The following is a 21,023-nucleotide window of genomic DNA, read 5'->3' as shown; positions in this document are numbered from 1 at the left end:
ACACACACACACACGTGCGCGCGCACACACACACACTCTAAAGAAAAAAAAGTATTGATTTAGAGGGACCCCTTGGAAGTTGGCAAGTCTCTCTGCCAGGCATGATGGCTTACACCTGTAATTCCAGCATTTTGGGAAGCCGAGGCAGGAGGATCAGTTGAGACCAGCCTGGGCAACATACAAAGAGCCCATCTCTACCAAAAAAAAATTTTTATTTTTTAATTAGCTGGGCATGCTGGTACATACCTGTAGTCCCAGCCTCTGGGGAGGCTCAGGCAAGAGGATCACTTGAGCCCAGGAATTTAAGCCTGCTGCGAGCTATCAGTGCACCACTGTACTCCAGCCTGGGCAACAAAGTGAGACCCTGTCTCAAAACAAACAAACAAAGACCTATAATTCAGTAGCTTCTGGCCAGAGTGGAGGAGCTGCCTAGCTAGTCTGAAAGCTCCACTGGAAGAGTATTATACACTTTAGGAAGGTCCTGAAGTCTTTCTGAACTGATTACTTGAGAGTTGTCATTTTGAAAGGCGTACTGGGTAGAAGGATACAAAGGATAAAAAAGCATTGCATACAGTCATATTGAGTACTTTATGTTAGAATTATAACTGTTTAATGTTTATTTTTTAATGCTTGTTTTTATAAATTAGTATTTTATTTGATACTTTATAATGTTTGTAAATTTCCACATTTGAAATATATTGAGTATTTAATTTCATGATTTCTAAACATTGTTATACCTCTGCACACTTTTCAATTAAAATATTAGTATTAATACTTGCATTATAGGAAGTAAATACCAAGATACTGGTAGTGCAATTTGCTTTAGAATTATAATTATTACTTTGATTTTTCTGTCACGTTTAATGACATGTTCAAAGATCATTTAAATTCTTCATTTGGAAGTTTTTAAATCTTAGAAAATTTTGATTCCATGTGTATGAAATTACAGATAGATATGAGTTTTTATTGGTAACAGACATGTTCAGCAATAAAACCATCTAATAATGGAAACATTTCTAAACATCTACTATCAGAATGTTCTTTGTGTAACATGTTTCTTTAAAAAGCAACTACTCGCAGACTATTAAAATACCATCTATCTTGAAGGGAGATAAGTATGTTTTGGGGGGGGTTGTTTTTAATATCTGTTGTGTACCTATGTAGCATACTATTGATAGCTATGTGTCATCATAGAAGAAGTTATCAAATTTGGAGCAGTTGTATCTTGTAGAAGAAAAATAGGTAACTCGTTTAAGTTTGCCACAATATAACCAATACATTTCTGTATGATACAAAAGATTTTTGAGTCTATCTCAGTCTCGCTACTAAATTTTGAAAGGATGTTTCCACTTAAAATCTATTTTTAAAGGCTTGTCTTTGATATATCCCATGTACAAAAAAGTGCATTGTATATGTACACTTTAAGAAATATTTATAGGCCAGGTATGGTGACTCACGCCTGTAATCCCAACATGTTGGGAGGCCAAGACAAGAGGATTGCTTGAGCCAGAAGCTTGAGACCAGCCTGGGCAATATGGCAAGACCCTGTCTCTACAAAAAATTTTTTTTAATTAGCTAGGCATGGTGGTAAGCGCCTGTGGTCCCAGCTACTTGGGAGGCTGAGGCTGAGGCAAGAAAATTCACCTGAGCCCAGGTAGTTGAGGCTGCAGTAAGCCATGTTCATGTCACTGCACTCCAGCCTAGGCGATAGAGTAAAACCCTGTCTCAAAAAAGAAAGAAAGAAAAGAAAGAGAGAGAAAGAGAGAGAGAAGGAAAGAAGGAAGGGAGGGAGGAAGGGAGGGAGGGAGCCAACACCCATCTAAGCAGCATAAGGTCAAGACAGCAGCATCTTAAAAGTTCCCCATATGTCCTTCACCAAACACATCACCCATCCTTCCTAGGGATGACCACTATCTTGACTTTTGTATGGAATTTCCCTATGCTTTATAATAGTTTTATTGTCTGTATATCCCTAAATACTGAATTCAGTTGTACCTGGTTTTGCACCTCATTTGGGGTACAGACCTTCTTAAGAGTGATGGCATTTTATTAAATTTCAGAGAAGCATAACTGGTCAGTAGGGTGGAGACAGACGTATGAGCCAAAAATTTTTAAGGAATTGAAGGAGTGGAACCTAGAAAAAGTGTTAGATAGAAATAAGGTTTCTCTGTTTATAAGTGTATTAAATGAAAATATGAGGTTTGACTCACATTTTAAAATATTTTATAAATTTTGCTTAATATTAAAAGCATTTTTTCTGTGGCATGACCATAAATATTTATAAGGCAAGACAAATATAACTTCTTTATTTTCAGTGTGGCACAGCTGAACTACATTTCAAATGAGAAGTAACATTGATAGGGAGCAGTCATGTGAAACTATGTTCAAAAAAGAAAACCCAAGTTTCAAAATTCTTATTCTGAATATTGTTCTTTGTATAGTATTGTTTAATTTTAAAAGTGTTTTCAGATCCAGCTAAGTTCAATTAAAAATATAATTTATATTTTTTCTCTCTCAAATGAAGTTTTAAGCATGTTTCTAATAATTCAATTAAATTTGCTGAGTTGTATATTTTTTGAAGAGAATCTGTTTTGAAAAGATTCCAGAATATTTATTTGAACAGGCACTCAGCATCTCGATGAAAACTGTTGGAAAAGAAAAACTTTCAGAGTCATTCTGCCCTCAGAGTAGTCAAGCCAACTAAACTGGTACAGTTAACACTTCTGTAAGAAACCAGGAGCCAAGAAATTTAGCACTTCCTGACTGCTTTTCAGCAAGCAGGACTCAATTGAATTTTTAAAGTAAAAGTCTACACGTTGAACACCTACATCTCTTTCTATCAGAATCTTACTTACTAGTCTTTTTTGGTAATCCATGACTAGCTTCAGTCTTTGCCTTATGTTGGCATTAAAGTTGTGATTCTTTCTTGAATTTTGGAGGGCATCATTCTTGCAAAGCAAGAAGAAAATGCGCTATAGAGTGTGACCCCAGGTATAATTAAGCCATCTGCCAGATATATTTTTATGTTGCTTTTTAGTACCACTGAGTGTCATAGTAGAAATGTAAATGATAGGGGACATTATAATGCTTTGGGATCATTGGTAGTTATAGCAGACTACCAAATTTACAAGTAGGGATTGCTTTTTCAGCTTCTGACCCATTCATTTTCATTATATCCTCTTGAAATGTATTGACACCACTTAATTCACTTAACAATAATATGCTTAGTGCCTTAGTTCATTTTATAATGCTGTAACAGAATACCTAAGACTGGATAATTTTAAAAGAAGACAGATTGATTTCTTACAGTTCTGGAGACTGGGAAGTCAAACGGCCCACATCTAGGAAGGGATTTCTTGCTTATTACTGCATGGTGGAAGGGCGAAAGAGTACACGAGAGAGGGTAGGGGAAAGGAAGGGAATTTTTTTTTTTTTTTTCCCGCATACTCTACTCTTCACACTGAACTCATTCTTTTACCAGGAACCCACTCCTATGATATTAACCTATTCCCAAGATAATGTCCTTAATCTATTTGTGAACCTCAGAGCCCTAATCACCTAATCGCCTCTTGAAGGTCCCACTGTTGGTACTGTTGCATTGCAGATTTTCTTCCAACACATAAACTTTGGGGGACACATTCAAACCACAGCACTAGTATATGTGATATGTCATATTAATCCCTATATCCACATATTTGCTCTATAAGTGCTCTATTTTCATATTCATTGTGTTGACCTATATAGTACCCAGCATAGTTAGGTGTTGCAGTAGATAACAAATGATAAAAGATTCAAGGATTCTGTATGATAGCTACAGAGATAAAATTGTTTAACACCTCTGCTACCGCTTATCAAATATCACAGAATTTGTAAGAAAAATAGCAGAAATGTTCAGTCACTTGGTTTTTCAAGTACTTCCCACAAGATTAGATTAATGGCCAGGTGCATTGGCTCATGCCTGTAATCCTAGCACTTTGGGAGGCCAAGGCAGGCAAGATCACCTGAGGTCAGGAGTTGGAGACCAGCCTGGCCAACATGGTAAAACCTCGTCTCTACTAAAAATACAAAAATTAGCCAAGTGTGGTGGTGCTACTCGGGAGGCTGAGGCCAGAAAATCCCTTGAACCTGGGAGGTGGAGGTTGCAGTGAGCCGAGATCGTGCCACTGCACTCCAGCCTGAGCAACAGAGCAATACTCCATCTCAAAAAAAGAAAGGGGAGGATTAGATTAGATTAACAGTGTCTCCAGAAATGATTACCATACATTAGTGTATTTTAAGTTTCTTTCAGAACCATAAGTATAGAGGAGATAGGTAACACTGATGATAAATCTGGATTTTTTTTTCTTCTTTGTTTGGATCTGTGCCTAAAATGGCAAATTATATACAGTTTGGGGCATGGTGTCACTTATAACTCCAAGGAGTTTAAGAATCAGCAGAGGAATACAGTCTTTTCATACAACTCTGCCTGGTCTTTGTATTTTTGATAATGTGTTACTGGAAACTTAAGAAGAAAATGAGGGAGTTTCAGAAAGAAACTGAAGAGGTTAATGACTGAAAAGGATGATTGAACACCAAAATCTGCAGTTAATTAGGACACAGTCGTGGAAAGGAAGCATATATATAAAGAATAGGGTATGTTACTAAAATTCACAAAAAGTAGAATGAGGCAAAGTATCTCTATTGTCCTGATGTTCCGTTTGATACTGATTTGGATAAGTCTCATAAGGGATCTGATGGTTGAGGTCACTAATCCTTAATACATGAACTAAGGAATAAGAATTCTGTTTATCATAGGAAGTAACTTTGGCCCATAAGGAAGGAGTACAGACCCCTCAGGAGAGGGACATTTTAGTACATAATTTCTCTGATTTAGTGCCAAAAGTTTTTTTGAGAGACTATTCAAAGCTGTCTTAAGTTTTCTTGTTGGAAACTGATAGCTGCTATATTTCTTTTTAATAACTGTTTTAAGTTCTTTCTGTTTTGTCTTCTCTGTTGCTAAGTTGCTTAAAGTAAAAGTGTTATGAGACAAAAGCTTTATTCTGTGAATGGGATAATACTTCTTTTGTGACATTTTCTTTTTGCACCAAAAGTGAGAAGTGAATGCCTTGCCTTTGTGCATCCCATTACAAATGGAGGACAAAAAGTTATTTTCTTCAAAGGCCGACTTCCAGAATTTTTGGCTGAACACTTTTTGTCAAGTGTGTATTCCCTTCTCTAGGCCTTTCTATATAGAGCCCACAAACATCGTCAATGTGAATCATGTCATTCAGAGGGTTAGCGACCATGCCTCCGCCATGAACAAGAGAATTCATTACTATAGCCGGCTCACCACTCCTGCAGACAAGGCACTGGTAAGAGACAGAGCATTACTTATCGTCTAAAATTCAGTTGAAATGAACACTGAACAGTACAAGCCAGGGCACCTCCCAGTGATTGAACTTTTTTTCTGACTGTATTTCAAGGACGATTCATGCAAAGTCAAAGATAGTAATTAGTACACATCCTACATCTCAGGCGAGGTCATTCTTATCTAAATTTGAAACAATCTTTCTATGTTGACAACAACCTGGAGATTGTTTTGGATTAAATTCTGCTGTTCCCCATTCCCCAAATCTCTGAGGAGGATAAATTACTTTTGAAGTGGCAGGTTAGGCCATTGACTAATAGCAAATAATAACAGGTTCTGCTTAGTGTGGTCAATTTTTAACTTTGAAGCTATAAGAGAAATGTTTTTTAGAAATTTTCTGCAAGAATGGGAAACTGGCTGAGCACAGCGACTCATGCCTATAATCTCAGCATTTTGGGAGGCCAAGCAGAGAGGATCACTTGAACCCAGGTGTTCAAGACCAGCCTGGGCAAGATGGTGAAACCCTGTCTCTACAAAAAAAAAATTTTTTTAATTAGCTGAGTGTGATGGCTCAAACCTATAATTCCAGCTACTTGGGAGGCTGATATAGGAGGATCCCTTGAGCCCAGGATGGATCCCTTGAAGATGCAGTGAGCTGTGATTGTGCCACTGTATTCCAGCCTGAGCAAGAGAGTGTGACCCCATTTCTTAAAAAAAAAAATGGGAAACTGAAATATGTACATAAATAAATATAATAGTTTCTTATTTAGCATTATTCTTTTAATCAGGTTGAAGCCAGATTTGGCCTATGGGCCAGAGTTTGTTGACCCTTGATCTTCTAAAAATTTCTATTACTATTTTAAGATAAAAAATATGTAAGTAATTTGATAGTTTGTAAAAACTACCACAGATGAGATATTCAGAAACTTGCAAGTTTAACTGAAAGTGAGAACATTCTGGGAGAAAATAGGATTTTGAAATTAGTATTATTAATAAAAAGAGAGAAGGGAACCAACATTCGTTAACATTTAATAAGGACCAGTGATTGGGCATCACTGGAATGTAGCGATCTCATTTAAGCCTTGAACAATAGTCACGTGAAATAAATAATAACATCTCCTCTTATGTGACCAAAGTAGAGATTTCCAAAATGTCCTGGATGGGGCAAATTTTTTCCCATTTTTTTTGGTTTTTTTCCCCTTAGGCCTTGACATCAGTAGTTGTGGTAAAGTCTTAGTTCCATAATGGAATTATTTAAGCCCTCGGAGGAGTAGAGGTAATCCAGTATCTCTGGATCTAGTTCAGACCTTCCAGAGGCTCTGGGCTCTTGGAAGCAAATCTCCAAGTTCCCAGCTGAGCAAGTTTATACCTGAATGTATATTGTTCGCCTGGAGATAGAGTCAGCATGTACCAAAGTTGAATGCTTTTTGTTAACTGACACTGAGATAAGTCTAGCAAGTCAGAGTGTATAAACAGTGATGTAAAATTAACAATTATATAACCATTCTTAATGAATGTGTGTATACATCCACACTCATTTTCTGAAAATCCCAAAATTATTTTGGATTTTAAAATTCTTGCTTTAGTTAGGTTTTCCATATTTGAAAAAGAATTTTTTAATTCACTGATCAGGGATGCATAGTACTTGTTTATGATATTTAAAATGTATCTAGAGTCAGGTGTTCTGATGTGTAGAAAATATCCTATTTTGCATTTCCTGGTTCTGACATTTCTCTGTGTTTCTTTTTTTACCAGATTGCCCCAGACCATGTAGTTCCAGCTCCAGAAGAGTGCTATGTGTATAGTCCGTTGGGCTCTGCTTATAAACTTCAAAGTTACACTGAAGGATACGGTAAAAACACCAGTTTAGTAACCATGTGAGTGAAACGGCTTTTTGGAGCATGACTTAAACTGTATATGAATGAAAATTACTGATTATTTTAATTTTTGTCTCAATTAAAATGTTTGAAGAGCCAAACTCCATTTTTTTTACTGCTATTACTCTGTGTTTTCAGTTTTATGATTTGGAATACCATGATGGGAACGTCTATACTAAGTATTCCTTGGGGCATAAAACAGGTAATATAATTTTTCAGCACACTTTTTGCCTAAACGTTTTTCTCTTTATAAGTTTTATAACAGAGGTTTTAATAAATCTACATGAAATTCATTTAAAAAATAGATGGTTATATTTAGTTTTTCATGAGTTGTCAAGTTTTGATCATGATTGTTTAGGGTAAAATAATTGCATATGAATTTATGCTTACATGATGATATATGCTGTTTTATTTTATACTTTTATTTTTAAACAGGCTGGATTTACTACTGGAATGTGTGTCATCATACTGATGGGCCTTTTAACACTTTATTGCTGCTACAGAGTAGTGAAATCACGGACTATGATATGTAAGAATTTGACACAGTGACAATAGATTATGGGTATTAATAAGCATTACCTTTTGAGGCAGATCACTAGTGTGTATATGCCACATGTATGTCAACTGTCTACTTTGTACCTGAAGATTTATTTCTCTAATTCATTGTTTTCAGCTGAATTAATTTGTTAATATATTAGTGGCTGCCTTTGAAATTCAGAGAAGCTAGGGGTTATTTGCAGAATTTATTCACTTTGGTGCTAGTTTCTTAAGAATCATTTAGAAAGTCGTGTTTATAAAATGATGTCATTGCCAGAACTAAATTGAGAATTCTACGCTTTCTAACATTTAATGGTGACTTGTTTTGACCTATTCATGTCAAAAGACCTAAATCTTAGAATTTCTTAAAAGTAGAAATTATAACTAGAAAAATATGAAAATGTAAGCAACTCTGTAGTAATGAATATTTGAAGTTGTGTGAACACTTTACCTCTACTCACCTCTACAAATTCTGGATTAGGGAAAAATCCTTTTTAAGGTTGTTTTAAAGTAGTTTAGGACCTAAACAAACATGCATTATTTCATTAAATCTTAGCAAGTATGAATCAACAGATCAGGCTTTGCCTCCAGGTTTTTTCTGTGCCTACTAAACAGCTTCCTTCTTTATGTTAACCAGACTAGTGTTAGTCACTGGGCGAGTATTTATTTAAAAGTCTTGAGAAGCCAGACCTGGTGGTGTGTGCGTATAGTCCCAGCAACTCTGGAGGCTTAGGTGGGAAGATAGCTTTAGTTCAGGAGTTTGAGGCTAGCCTTGGCAACATAGCAATATTCCATCTTTTAAAAAAAAGGAATAAAAAAGTCTTGAGAGAAGATTCATTCTGGTTTCTACATGGTAAGAGGAGATCATTTTAGCCTCTGGTTTCTAAGGCAAATTGTGGCTGAACTTGGAAGACTTCTTTAAACATATACAGTAAGTTCATATATTATCTAGTTTAGCATCTCTTTTAAAATGGGAGCAGAGCCCCCACTGAGTTCTCTCAGTAACTGTTTTTTCTTTTCTTTTCTCTTTTTTTCCTTTTACTTTTCTTTTTCTTTTTTTTTTTGAGACAGGGTCTCACTCTGTTACCCAGGTTGGAATGCTATCATGGCTCACTGCTGCCTCAACCTCCCTGGCTCAGGTGATTCTTCCACTACAGGTGCACAGGTGCACACCATCATGCCCAGTTAATTTTTTTGTATTTTTCATAGAGATAGGGTTTTATCATGTTGCTCAGGTTGGTCTCTAACTCCTTGGCTAAAGTGATATGCTCACCTCAGCCTCCCAAAATGCTGGGATTATAGGCTAACTGTTAACTCCCATGTTATTCAACTGTTCCACACTATTTAAAAAGAAGTACTCAAGAAGCTGAGGCATGAGAATTGTTTGAACACAGGAAATGGAGGTTGCAGTGAGCCAAGATTGTGCCACTACACTTCAGTCTGGGTGATGGAGTGAAACTCTGTCTCAAATAAAATAAAATAAAAAGAAGAAAAAGAAGAACTTCCACCAATTCATTTTGCAAAGTCCACACACGCCTAACACAAAGCCTGACACTACCAAAAAGAAAGGAAATATAGATGTAAAATTTATTTGTAAAACATTATCATATAGAATCCAACAGTATATCAAAAGAATATCCTGTGTCTAAAGTTTATAAGTTTATTCCAGTAATGCAAGGATGTTTCATTTTTAAGAAATTTAACATAATTCACTACATTAACAAAGGAAAATTCATAATTACATCAATAGATATAAAAAGGGCACTTAATAAATTCAGCACCTGTTTCTGATTAAGACTCTTAAGTGAAAAGCACTACTTAAAAATGACAAAGTCTGTTTATTCTCAGACAAGTACCAGCACCATTCTAAAATTATGAAATGCTAAAGCAGTTTTCATTAAAGTCAAGAAAACGTAGAAATGTTCATAATTAATCAGTTTTTTGGCGATATTATCAAATGCAGCAAAAAAAACCCTAAATAATATAAAAACTAGAAAAGACTTAGAATTATTATTATCAGCCAAAAGATAATTTTATTAGAAATGCTAAGAGTCACTCAGCTCACTGCAACCTCCTCCTCCTGGGTTCAAAGGATTCTCATGCCTCAGCCTCCCGAGTAGCTGGGATTACAGGAGCACACCACCCACCTGGATAATTTTGGCATGTTTTGTAGAGATGATGTTTCGCCATGTTGGCGAAGCTGATCTTGAACTCCTGACCTCAAGTTGGTCTGCCTGCCTTATCCTCCGAAAGTGCTGAGATTACAAGCATGAGCCACCATGCCCAGCCAAAACAGTTATTCTTGATAGTGATGTTGTTTTCACATTCTTTATCTAAACGTGAATTATCATATTCTATTGTCCTCAATTTTTAAGACTTATCACTGCTTTCTGCCATGTACTAGCTGCCATATTTTGCTTCAAAGATAGCAGAACTTCAGTTTTTCTGTATTCATCAAACATGACAATTACCTCAAAGTAGTTCAAAGCATGGAATTATAAAGGAAAAATGACTGTAAAATTATCCTTTGATGACAATTGAAATACTCTTTCATAGGTTGTACTTATCTATATTCTTCCTTGAACATTGAAATGTTAAATAAAAAGTTTATGTTATTAATACAATAACTCTATCATAGAAAAGCAAATGTTTTCTAGTTTTTTGTTTTCTTATGTAAATTTCTATTCTAAATGATAGGAATATCTAAATACATGTTTTATGAAGTTATTCATATTGTATTTTAGTTGTCTTCCACTTTATCACCTATTTTTTAGTACATTTATGTTTCTACAATCACCATTTTTGTCTCTTAATGATTGTATACAGTTGCATGTGGCAGCTCTATTGTATTTGCTTAATCATTGCCCTATGTTGTATATTAAAGTCGTTGCTTATTTTTGGTACTCTAAAGAATATTCTTCTAAAAATATTTTATATATGCTTTCTGTATTCTTTTAAATTACTTCCTTTTTAGTGCAGTGGTGGGATCATGGGTCACTGCAGCTGCAACCTCCTGGGCTCAGGGGACCCTTCCACCTCAGGCTCCTAAGTAGCTGGAACTGCAGGTACACACCACCACGCCCAGCTAATTTTTGAATATTTTTGTAAAGATGGGGTTTCGCCATGTTGCCCAGGCTCATCTCCAACTCCTAGGCTCAAGCAGTCTGCCCACCTCAGCCCCCCAAAGTGCTGGGATTACAGACCTGAGCCACCATGCCCAGCCCTGTTTGTCTTTTCCATTGTAATTTGTTTCTTCAGTTGTTAGAAGAGGATAACCTTTCATGTTCTATTTCTACATTATGTTTTCTAACTTTTTAGTTTTTTAACTTTGTTCTGTTTTTTTTTTTTTTTTTTTTTTTTATGAGAGGGAATCTCGCTCTGTCATCCAGGCTAAAGTGCAGTGGCGCCATCTCAGCTCACTGCAAATTCTGCCTCCCAGATTCAAAAGATTCTTGTGCCTCAGCCTCCAGAGTAGCTGGGACTACAGGCACATGCCACTGTGCCCAACTGATTTTTTTGTATTTTTTGGTAGAGATGAGGTTTCACCATGTTGGCCAGGCTGGTCTCAAACTCCTGACCTCAAGTGATCTGACTGCCTTGGTCTCCCAACGGGCTGAGATTACAGACATGAGCCACTGTACCTGGCCTATTTGACTTAGTTTTCTGAAATTTATATTGGCATATGGTAGAAAGTGTGACTCCAGAAACTTTCCCCTATGTTGTTATCTGAATATGCCAAATATTAAGTAATGTTTTCTGCCCCTTACTGATGCCTTTGTTTAACCTTAGTTTATCACTTGCTTTTATTACTTATAAAATGTTACAATGCTATAATCTGTTTCTCAGGTTACTTGTACTGTTTTTTAATCTACATTTCTTTTTTTATTTTTCTATAATGTTTTAATTTTATTATCTCATAATATATTCTAATGTCTAGTGGTAGAATACCCATAATCTTTCACTAAATATTTTTTAGTTTATTTGGAGAATACAAATTATGAATATGGAATATATGATCAACATTTAGTTTTATTCTTTCTCTTATTTTATCTAGCTTCATTGGATACCACTACCTGGGAATATCCAGATGTCTGCAGACATTATTTTGGCTCCTTTGGGCAGTGGTCGAGTCTCCTTTTCTCCTTGGTGTCTCTCATTGGAGCAATGATAGTTTATTGGGTGCTTATGTCAAATTTTCTTTTTAATACTGGAAAGTTTATTTTTAGTAAGTATCTATATCATATGCTTTTAATACAGTACTTTCAAATGCAATTACCACTGTAATGTTAGTTCTAGCCTTAAATTCTAGGACTCGGGTAAATAAAATAAGAAGTAATGTATGTAATTCTGGAAAATATGTTTTATTCAGTTTGCTTTCTATGGTTGTGATCTCAAATATAATGTATGTTCATTTCCAAACATTAATTTTCTAATGAATGTTACTCCAAAATCTTTAGTTAATATAAAATATATCTATAATCCAGTAGATGTTTTAAGTAGTTTTTCACTAAAGAACTTGATATGTAGACTCTAGGGGAAACAAATTTCAGCCACTTATTTTCAACACATTAGGATATAAGATTAGGAAGTCAAAGAATAATGGAATTTATATGATAAATATATTATTGATATTTACATATCATAGAATTATAATTTACCCAAATCTGCTACTTAAATTTTGAAGAGAGTCTTAGAAATCAGTCAAAATACTTGTTTAGATTGGATAGAGGAAGTTCATTTTTTTAATTAACGAATTTGTTTTTTTCTTTTTTTGAGACAGGGTCTTGCTGTTTTGCCCGGGCTGGTCTCAAACTCCTGGGCTCAAGTGATCCTCCCACCTCAGTCTCCTGGTTACAGGCTCCTGCCACTGTACTGAGCTGGAAGTTTATTGTATAAGATACCAAACTTTTTTCCCTATAAAGGTTCTACTAAAGTTTTTACCAAACCTAAAGTTTGGTGTATGTTTAGCAGCTTTAAATAAAACATATATTTAAAATCTGGATTTATGTGAAAACAAAATTTCAAAATAATTTCTAACGTAATCACAATGGCTAATTTCCCTAAGGGCCTTTAACTGAGGGAGATAAACTCTATTTTATTTTAAACATTAAATAATAAAATAAGCTTTATAATTTTTATTACCAAGCATCTTTATTGTTTGTTTGTGATGGAGTCTTGCTCTGTCACCCAAGCTGGAGTGCAGTGGCACTATCTCGGATCACTGCAAACTCCACCTCCCAGGTTCAAGGGATTCTTCTGCTTCAGCCTTCTGAGTACCTGGGATTACAGGTGTTCACAATAACGCTCAGCTAATTTTTGTATTTTTAGTAGAGACGGGGTTCCGCCATGTTGGCCAGATTGGTCTCAAGCTCCTGACTTCAAGTGATCCTCCCACCTTGGCCTCCAAAAGTGCTGGGATTACAGGCATGAGCCACCATACCTGGTCCCTAGCATCTTTATTGTTTAAAAAATTATGAAATATTTCAAACTACAAAAAAATGCAGAAGCTAATATAAATACTAGCATATTCACTAATAAGTTTTCTTGTCTTAACGTTTTATCATATTTTTATTAGATCTCTTTTTTGTTATTTTTTTTTTTTAGTAGAGACAGGGTATCAATATGTTGCCCAGGCTAGTTTCTGCCTCCTGGCCTCAAGTGATCCTCCCACCTCAGCCTCCTAAGTAGTTTGAATTATAGGCACAGGCTGGGTGTGGTGGCTCATGCCTGTAATTCCAGCACTTTGGGAGGTCAAGGCGAGTGGATCACTTGAGTTCAGGAGCTTGAGACCAGCTTAGCCAACATGGTAAAACCCTGTCTCTACTAAAAATACAAAAATTAGCTGGGTGTGGTGGCATTCGCCTATAATCCCAGCTACTCGGGTGGCTGAGGTATGAGAATCACTTGAACCTGGGAGGCAGAGGTTGCAGTGACAGAGATCACACCACTGCACTCCAGCCTGGACAAAGAGTGAGACTCCATCTCAAAAAAAAAAAAAAAGGAATTATAGGCACAAGCCACTATGCTTAGTTAGTTCTGTATTCATATAAAAAGAAAATATGGAGGCCAAGGCCCATGTATACTCCTTCTCAATCTCATTTTCCTTCTTTTCTGAATTTGGTGTTTATCAATCCCATACACTTTTTGGACTTTTACTGCATGAATATATGAGCAACATATACATTGTTTTGCATGTTTTTTTGTTTTTGCTTTTGTTTTTTTGAGACGGAGTCTCACTCTATCGCCAGGCTTGAGTGCAGTGGTGCGATCTCGGCTCAATCTCCACCTCCCCGGTTCAAGCGATTCTCCTGCCTCAGCCTCCTAAGTAGCTGGGATCACAGGTTTGTGCCACCACACCCAGCTAATTTTTGTATTTTTAGTAGAGACGGAGTTTCACCATGTTGGCTAGGATAGTCTCGATCTCCTGACCTCGTGATCCACCCGCCTCAGCCTCCCAAAGTGTTGGGATTACAGATGTGAGCCACTGCACCCGGCCTCATGTTTTTAATCTACACAAATGCTTTTGCAACTTGCTTTCTGTCTTTCATCATCTCTATTAATATACAAAGTTCATTATAATTGCTTATAGTATTTTGTAATATGAATATACAACTTTTTAAAATCTGTTCTCGTTGATAAACATTTAATTTATTTTCACTTATTGTGCTATTACAAGCAAGGCTTTATTAAACATCCTTATTTCTGTCTCCGACCTTATAGACACACTTCTGGAATTTAAGATATTCACATTTTCAACCTTAATTGAAATTTCAGAATTGTTCTTTATCATGCTTGTACCCAGTTTATGAAGGTCCCCTTGTTCCACATCCTCACTCACACTCAGTATTATCAGACTTAAATTTTGCCATCAGGATGTGGTTTTAGTTTGCATTTCTCCTCATAAGGAGTAGTATTAATCATCTTTTCTTAATTGTATTGACCATTAAATAGCTTATTCATATCTTTTGCCCATTTTTCTTTTTCTTTTTCTTTTTTTTTTTTTTTTGAGACGGAGTTTTGCTCTATCGCAGGCTGAGCAAGACTACATCTCAATCTCTGCTCACTGCATCTTCCAACTCCCTGCTTCAAGTGATACTCCTGCCTCAGCCTCCTGAATAGCTGGGATTACAGGCACACGCTACCATGCCCAGCTAATTTTTGTATTTTTAGTAGAGACAGGGTGTCACCACGTTGACCAGGATGGTCTCAATCTCCTGACCTCATGATCCACCTGCCTCAGCCTCCCAAAGTGCTGGGATTACAGGCGTGAGCCACCACGCCCGGCCTCTTTTGCCAATTTTTCTATCGGATTGTTGGTCCTTTTCTTACCTGTAGAAACTCTGTAAGGTGCGGTAACCTTTTATCCACTATTGTGTTGCAAATATCTTCTAATTAGTGGCTTGTCTTCTCTTTTTATATGGTAGCTCTATGTTATTCAAAAGTTTTATATTTTATTTTAAAATTACTGTTTTTCTCCATTATGGTTTATAACTGTTCCATATACATTTTAGAATCAACTTATCAAGTTCCACAAAATTCCAATCAGAATTTGATTGGAATTGCGTTGATTTCATCAGTTGGAACACACACAGTACAGTAATTGATATCGTTGAGTATTGAGTTAGAATTCAATTGACATTGCATTGGATTTATTGATGTTGAGAGAACTGATATCATTTAGATACTGAGCCTTCCTATTTATGACTTTGGCATGGCATAATCTCTGGTTTATTTAGGTCTTTAAAAAATATTCTTAAAGATTTTCTTGATAAGTATCTTTTTTTTTGGACTTTTTCCTCAGGGTCGTAGCATTTGTTCTGTAACTATAGTTTTAATATACAAATAGACAGTTTTTATTATAAAAAAATTTAAATACATACAAAGTAAAAAGAATAGTATAATTTCCCTTTACTTAGTTTTAACAGTTATCAACATTCTGTCTTTTTTAAATCATCTATAGTAGTGCTTTTCAACCATTTTTTCATTATTATCCCTTCAAGGAGCCTTTTTAGATTTTTTTTCTGATCACCCCTCTTATGAAATTTTAATACCAAAGATATATTGTAAATCTCCTTATGAACTATATGTATACATATGCTTTAGCTGTAAAAAGAGTTTCTTTTACCTTCTAAGAATGAATTTTGTCCCCCTTGAGAGTATTATCACATCCATTGAGAACACATAATCCATGCTACACCCACTCCCCACCCCAGTTCAATATTAGTATATGTATCGTTCTCTTTTTTAGATAGAATTTATTCATTGAACTATATGTCTTAATTACACAATTTTGAAAAATGCATACATCTATATAACCCACACCTCCTTCAAGAAATATTACTTTCTTCCCAGAAAGTAATGATATATTTTTGATTATACATTCACATTATTTGTTGCTATTATAAAAAGAACCTAATTACATTTTGAATGTTTTTTTGAGACAGGGTCTCACTCTTTCACCCAGGCTCTGGGGTGCAGTGGTGTGATCATGGCTCACTGCAGCCTCAACCTCTCCAGGTTCAGGTGATCCTCTCACCTCAGCCTCCCGAGTAGCTGGGACTACAGGCAACTACCGCCATACCTGTCTAATTTTTGTATATTTTTAAGAGATGGGTTTCATCATGTTGCCCAGGCTGGTCTTGAACTCCTGAGCTGAAGCAATCCACCCACCTCAGCCTCCCAAAGTGCTGGGATTGCAGGCATGAGCCCCCTGTCCTGCCTCTTGAATGTTTATCTTGAATCTAGCAAACTTGCTGAACTCACTGATCCTAAAAATTTTGTAGATGCACTTTGTATTTTCTATTTAAATAATCATACCATCTGTGAACTTAAAAAGCTTTCTGGCCAGGTGCGGTGGCTCACACCTGTGATCCCAGCACTTTGGGAGACCAAGGCAGGCGGATCACCTGAGGTCAGGAGTTTGAGACCAGCTTGGTCAACATGGTGAAACCCTGTGTCTACTAAAAGTACAAAAATTAGCCGGGTGTGGTGGCAGGTACCTGTAATCCCTGCTACTTAGGAGGCTGAGGGAGAATTGCTTGAACCCAAGAGACAGAGGTTACAGTGAGCCAAGATCGCGCCACTGCACTCCAGCCTGGGCGACAAGAGTGAGACTCCATGTCAAAAAAAAGCTTTCTGTTTTTTTTTAATAGTTCATATAAGTATACATACATTTATATTTATATACATATATACTTACACAGACACACAGACACATATGTATAAATGTGTATCTATATGTATATGTGGATGGTTTTTTAAGTGTGAAGTTCCATTGAAGCAATGCTTTTAGATATTCTTATATTGTTCATAAGGAAATCTTTCTAATGTTTCACAAATATTATGTTTGTTGTGGGATATTAGTTGTAAGCTTTAATAATTTAAAGACATTCCCGTCTATTGTTTTCTTAAGCATTTTCATTAAAGTGGTTGAATTTTATCAAGTACTTAATCTACATCTCTTGAGATAATCAAAAGATATTAAGAGACAAGAGATCTTAATTAAATTTTCTCCTCTATCAATGTGATGAATTAAATGAATACATTTTGTAAAATTTAAACCATCCTTGTATTGTGGGATAAACTTAAATAAGTTCATTAGTCATGACATGCATTTTTCAAACATCTTACTGGATTGAGTTTGCTTTTTTGGAGGGGTAGGAGCTAATATCTGTTTAGATCTTTTGTGTCTTTTCCTAACAAATACTGGTCTATGGTTTTTCTTTTTCATGCTGTCCTTGAGCCTTGGTGTATTCGTTTCCTAAGGGTGCAGTAACAAATTACCATAAACATGTTACAACAACACAGATTTCTTTTTTCATAACTATGGAGACTAGAGATGTGATATCAAAGGGTCAGTGGAGCCCTGCTCCCTTCTAAGGATCTAGGGAAGAATCCTTCCTTGTCTCTTCCTAACCTTTGTTGGTTGATGGTGGTCCTTGGCCTTCCTTGGCAAGTAGGTATGTCACTCCAGTTTCTCCCTCCGTCTTCACATGGCCCTCTTACCTCTGTATGTCTGTGTCCAAATTTCCCTCTTCCTATAAATACATCAGTCATTGGGCCGGGCATGGTGGTTCACGCCTGTAATCCCAGCACTCTGGGAGGCCGAGATGGGTAGATCACCTGAGGTCAGGAGTTCGAGACCAGCCTGGCCAAAATGGTGAAACCCCATCTCTACTAAAAATAGAAAAATTAGCCAGGCATGCTGGCGGGCGCCTGTAATCCCAGTTACTTGGGAGGCTGAGGCAGGAGAATTGCTTGAACCCAGGAGGTAGAGGTTGCCATGAGCTGAGATCATGCCACTGTACTTCAGCCTGGCAACAGCAAGACTGTCAAAAAAAAAAAAATAACTAAAATAAAAATATAATAAAATGAAAGACATTAGTCATTGGCTTTAGGGCCCATCCTAATCCATTATGACCTCCTCTTAACTTGGTTATATCTACAAAGATTCTGTTTTTAAATAAGGTCACATTCTGAGGTTTCTAGTGGAAATAAATTTGGAGTAAGGGGAATGCTATTTAACCCAGTATGCTTTGTGTCAAGATTTTACTAGCCTTATTGTAAGTCTTTGCCATCAAGAAATTACACGAAGATTCACAAATTTCAATCTTAAATCATTGGAGATATTGTAAAAACCCAGAGTACTACACTGTTTCTTTTATCTTGAGAAACATACAGAGAAGATGAGTAGATATTTAACTTACTTTCATGACTTAAAACCTAACCCAGCACCTTTTACCATCTTATTCAAGTTTCACAACAAATACTTTTATTAATGTTTACTAAGGTTATAGCAGGTGAATATCAAACAGAATAAAGTAAACCCCCTCAGGCTATCAAGTAAGCATATTCTCTGCCTAATCTCTCCTTCACTGTAGAATGATATGAATGCTCAGCCATCTGCATGTGCTTTATTCTTTGTTACTTCCTTTAGTCTAACTCAGTGGTTAGTGGTTCTGATGTGTATAACAATTCATAGATAGCCTTAGATCTATAAAACTATGTATTGTACTTTGTAAAAAAACTTTAAGTGATTTTCTAGGTAAGATTAGCTGTGTATGAGTGTTGGTTTCCCCTTTTTGCACACGTTAGAACTGTACTCTGAGATGTAATTTTAGTGTGAGTATAAGAAAAAACGGACATATCTTTATTCTGGAGGTTTAAACTATATTAATTCAGTTTTCCACAGTAGAACTGTGAAGCCATTAAATTATCATTCCTATAAGTGAAGAAAACTGTAGAAGGTGGAGCTATGTTAAACAGTGAAGTAGTCTTGGTTCAGTGGACTAGATTACTACACAGATATTAAAAGATTCTTATAACTAAAAGGCCTTAAAGGATAATAGATTTAGTATCTTTCATTCAGTGTTAAACTATGTTTTTTCCTTCATTTTTAGATTTTATTCATCACATTAATGACACAGACACTATACTGAGTACCAATAATAGCAACCCTGGTAAGTAGTTTGGGATGTTGTTTGTTTCTTTACTCTCCACCTTGCTCCCAAAAGATTTAAGGTAGAACATGTGGCCTTATTTTAGGTAAATGATTAGCAGAAAATTATTGTGTTTACTGAGCTGCTGCTAAATTGTTGGTAATTAGTGAGTTTTAAAAAAAAGACCCTCCAAAAGGCTGTGTTAATGTAAGCCAGGCAAGAGGTTGTATTAATGTGAGCTAGGCAACATTTAGTTCGTATTATACAACTCACAATTTTATCTACAGTATCCATATTTGCCTGTGAATAATCAATATTTTCAAGAACCTATATCACTATTAATTATATCAGAGGTCTAGAAGCATAGTTCTCAGTTTGTTAACTTAGTTTTGGAGATGTATTGTTTTAGTTACTAACATATAAGCTATACAAATTGGTAACCTGTAAAATGATTAATTTTCTAGTAATAAACAGAGGTTAGTAATTAAATATAAATTTCATTAGTAACGAAAAATAAATGGAAGCTTTGGCTCCAAAAGAAATTAATTTCTTAAAAGTTTTTATTTATTAAAAAAAAAAAACCCTGTGGCCAATGGGTTTAATCCAGTATGGCAGTTACAGGGAAAGTGAATATAAATACTAATATATCCTTGGTAGCAGTTATGCTGTTAAACTTGAACATCACCTAAAGCTGTATGTATTTAGATTTCAGGGATACTAAATTGATGTTATGTTGATGGAGGTGCACATTGATCACTAAGAGGATAATTATTTGGCCAGGCGAGGTGGCTCTCGCCTGTAATCCCAGCACTTTGGGAGGCCAAGGCGGGCAGATCACCCGAGGTCGGGAGTTGGAGAGCAGCCTGACCAACATTAAGAAACTCCATCTCTACTAAAAATACAAAATTAGCTGGGCATGGTGGCGCATACCTATAATCACAGCTACTCAGGACGTTGAGGCAGGAGAATCGCTTGAACCTGGGAGGAGGAGGTTGCAATGAGCCAAGATCACACCATTGCACTCCAGCCTGGGCAACAAAAGCGAAACTCCGCCTCAAAAAAAAAAAAAAAAGGATAATTCATTAAATACATGTATTAAGCCTACTATGTGTCAGGAACTGTTCTAGGCTCTGGGGATGTAATAATGAACAGGCAAAAGTTTGTCCTCTCATGAAGTATACATTCTAGGTTTGCTACTCAGTGTCTTACTTTGCCCCTAATTAAACCTGCCTTTTGTTAATGCTAGAAAATGAGTGAGTGAAGTACTAGCTTTTATTCCTGTAAACACACACATATACCTTTGAATTATTATACTAAAATATCTTGTGCCCTATCCCTCAGAATTTTCAAAGGACCAAATAACATCCTTGTATTTAAAGAGAAAATTATTTTGCTATACCTATTCTGATATTAATTGATGAAACTAGTTTACTAATATCTAAATTTAACAGTATTTCTCCTCCAGTAGGGAGTCAGTTCATCATTAAGGTAATAAATATTAATATCACAGTCATGTTGAAGATTTAGAGAACACCATCAGCAAAGTCAGATTACTTTGTATAGTGATATCTTATATCCAGCACTTCTTTATTTCTTTGCTAATGTTTATTTTGAACAGTGCAGTAAATAGTGAGGGTATGAAACAATCCATTTCAGTTAATGTAAAAAATTTTAGCTGCTGGGCATGGTGCCTCACCCTTTTAATTCTAACACTTTGGGAGGCTGAGGCAGGAGGATTGCTTGAGCCTAGGAGTTTGAGATCAGCCTGGGCAACATAGCAAGACCCCATCTATAAAAAAAAGTTTTAATTAACCAGACACAGTG

At 36.0% G+C, this 21,023-nt stretch overlaps 1 protein-coding gene across 5 annotated transcripts in view; it reads left to right on the top strand.

Annotated features, from left to right (window-relative positions):
* SLC38A9 (solute carrier family 38 member 9) overlaps positions 1 to 21,023 on the top strand; it is an 80,578-nt gene that overhangs the window by 32,245 nt on the left and 27,310 nt on the right. For 3 of the 5 annotated variants that reach the window (XR_010342588.1, XM_012457300.2, XM_012457301.2), the window contains 6 exons: positions 5,219 to 5,351; positions 7,103 to 7,224; positions 7,363 to 7,426; positions 7,660 to 7,753; positions 11,816 to 11,986; positions 19,161 to 19,220. Coding sequence is in view for 4 of the 5 variants with exons in the window: in XM_012457300.2 (XP_012312723.1) it covers positions 5,219 to 5,351; positions 7,103 to 7,224; positions 7,363 to 7,426; positions 7,660 to 7,753; positions 11,816 to 11,986; positions 19,161 to 19,220 (644 nt within the window). In the remaining variant the exon portion in view is untranslated. Of the gene's footprint in view, positions 1 to 5,090; positions 5,352 to 7,102; positions 7,225 to 7,362; positions 7,427 to 7,659; positions 7,754 to 11,815; positions 11,987 to 19,160; positions 19,221 to 21,023 lie in introns of all 5 variants that reach the window. The other 2 variants (XM_064375982.1, XM_012457302.2) reach the window with 1 other exon arrangement.

This window comes from Aotus nancymaae, unplaced genomic scaffold (genome assembly GCF_030222135.1).
Source record: "Aotus nancymaae isolate 86718 unplaced genomic scaffold, 86718_ANA_hifiasm-v0.15.2.pri h1tg000014l, whole genome shotgun sequence".
NCBI classification, from domain to species: Eukaryota; Metazoa; Chordata; class Mammalia; order Primates; family Aotidae; genus Aotus; species Aotus nancymaae.
The sequence above is the reverse complement of the archived record's forward strand: the minus strand, read 5'-3'. Positions and strand labels throughout refer to the sequence as shown.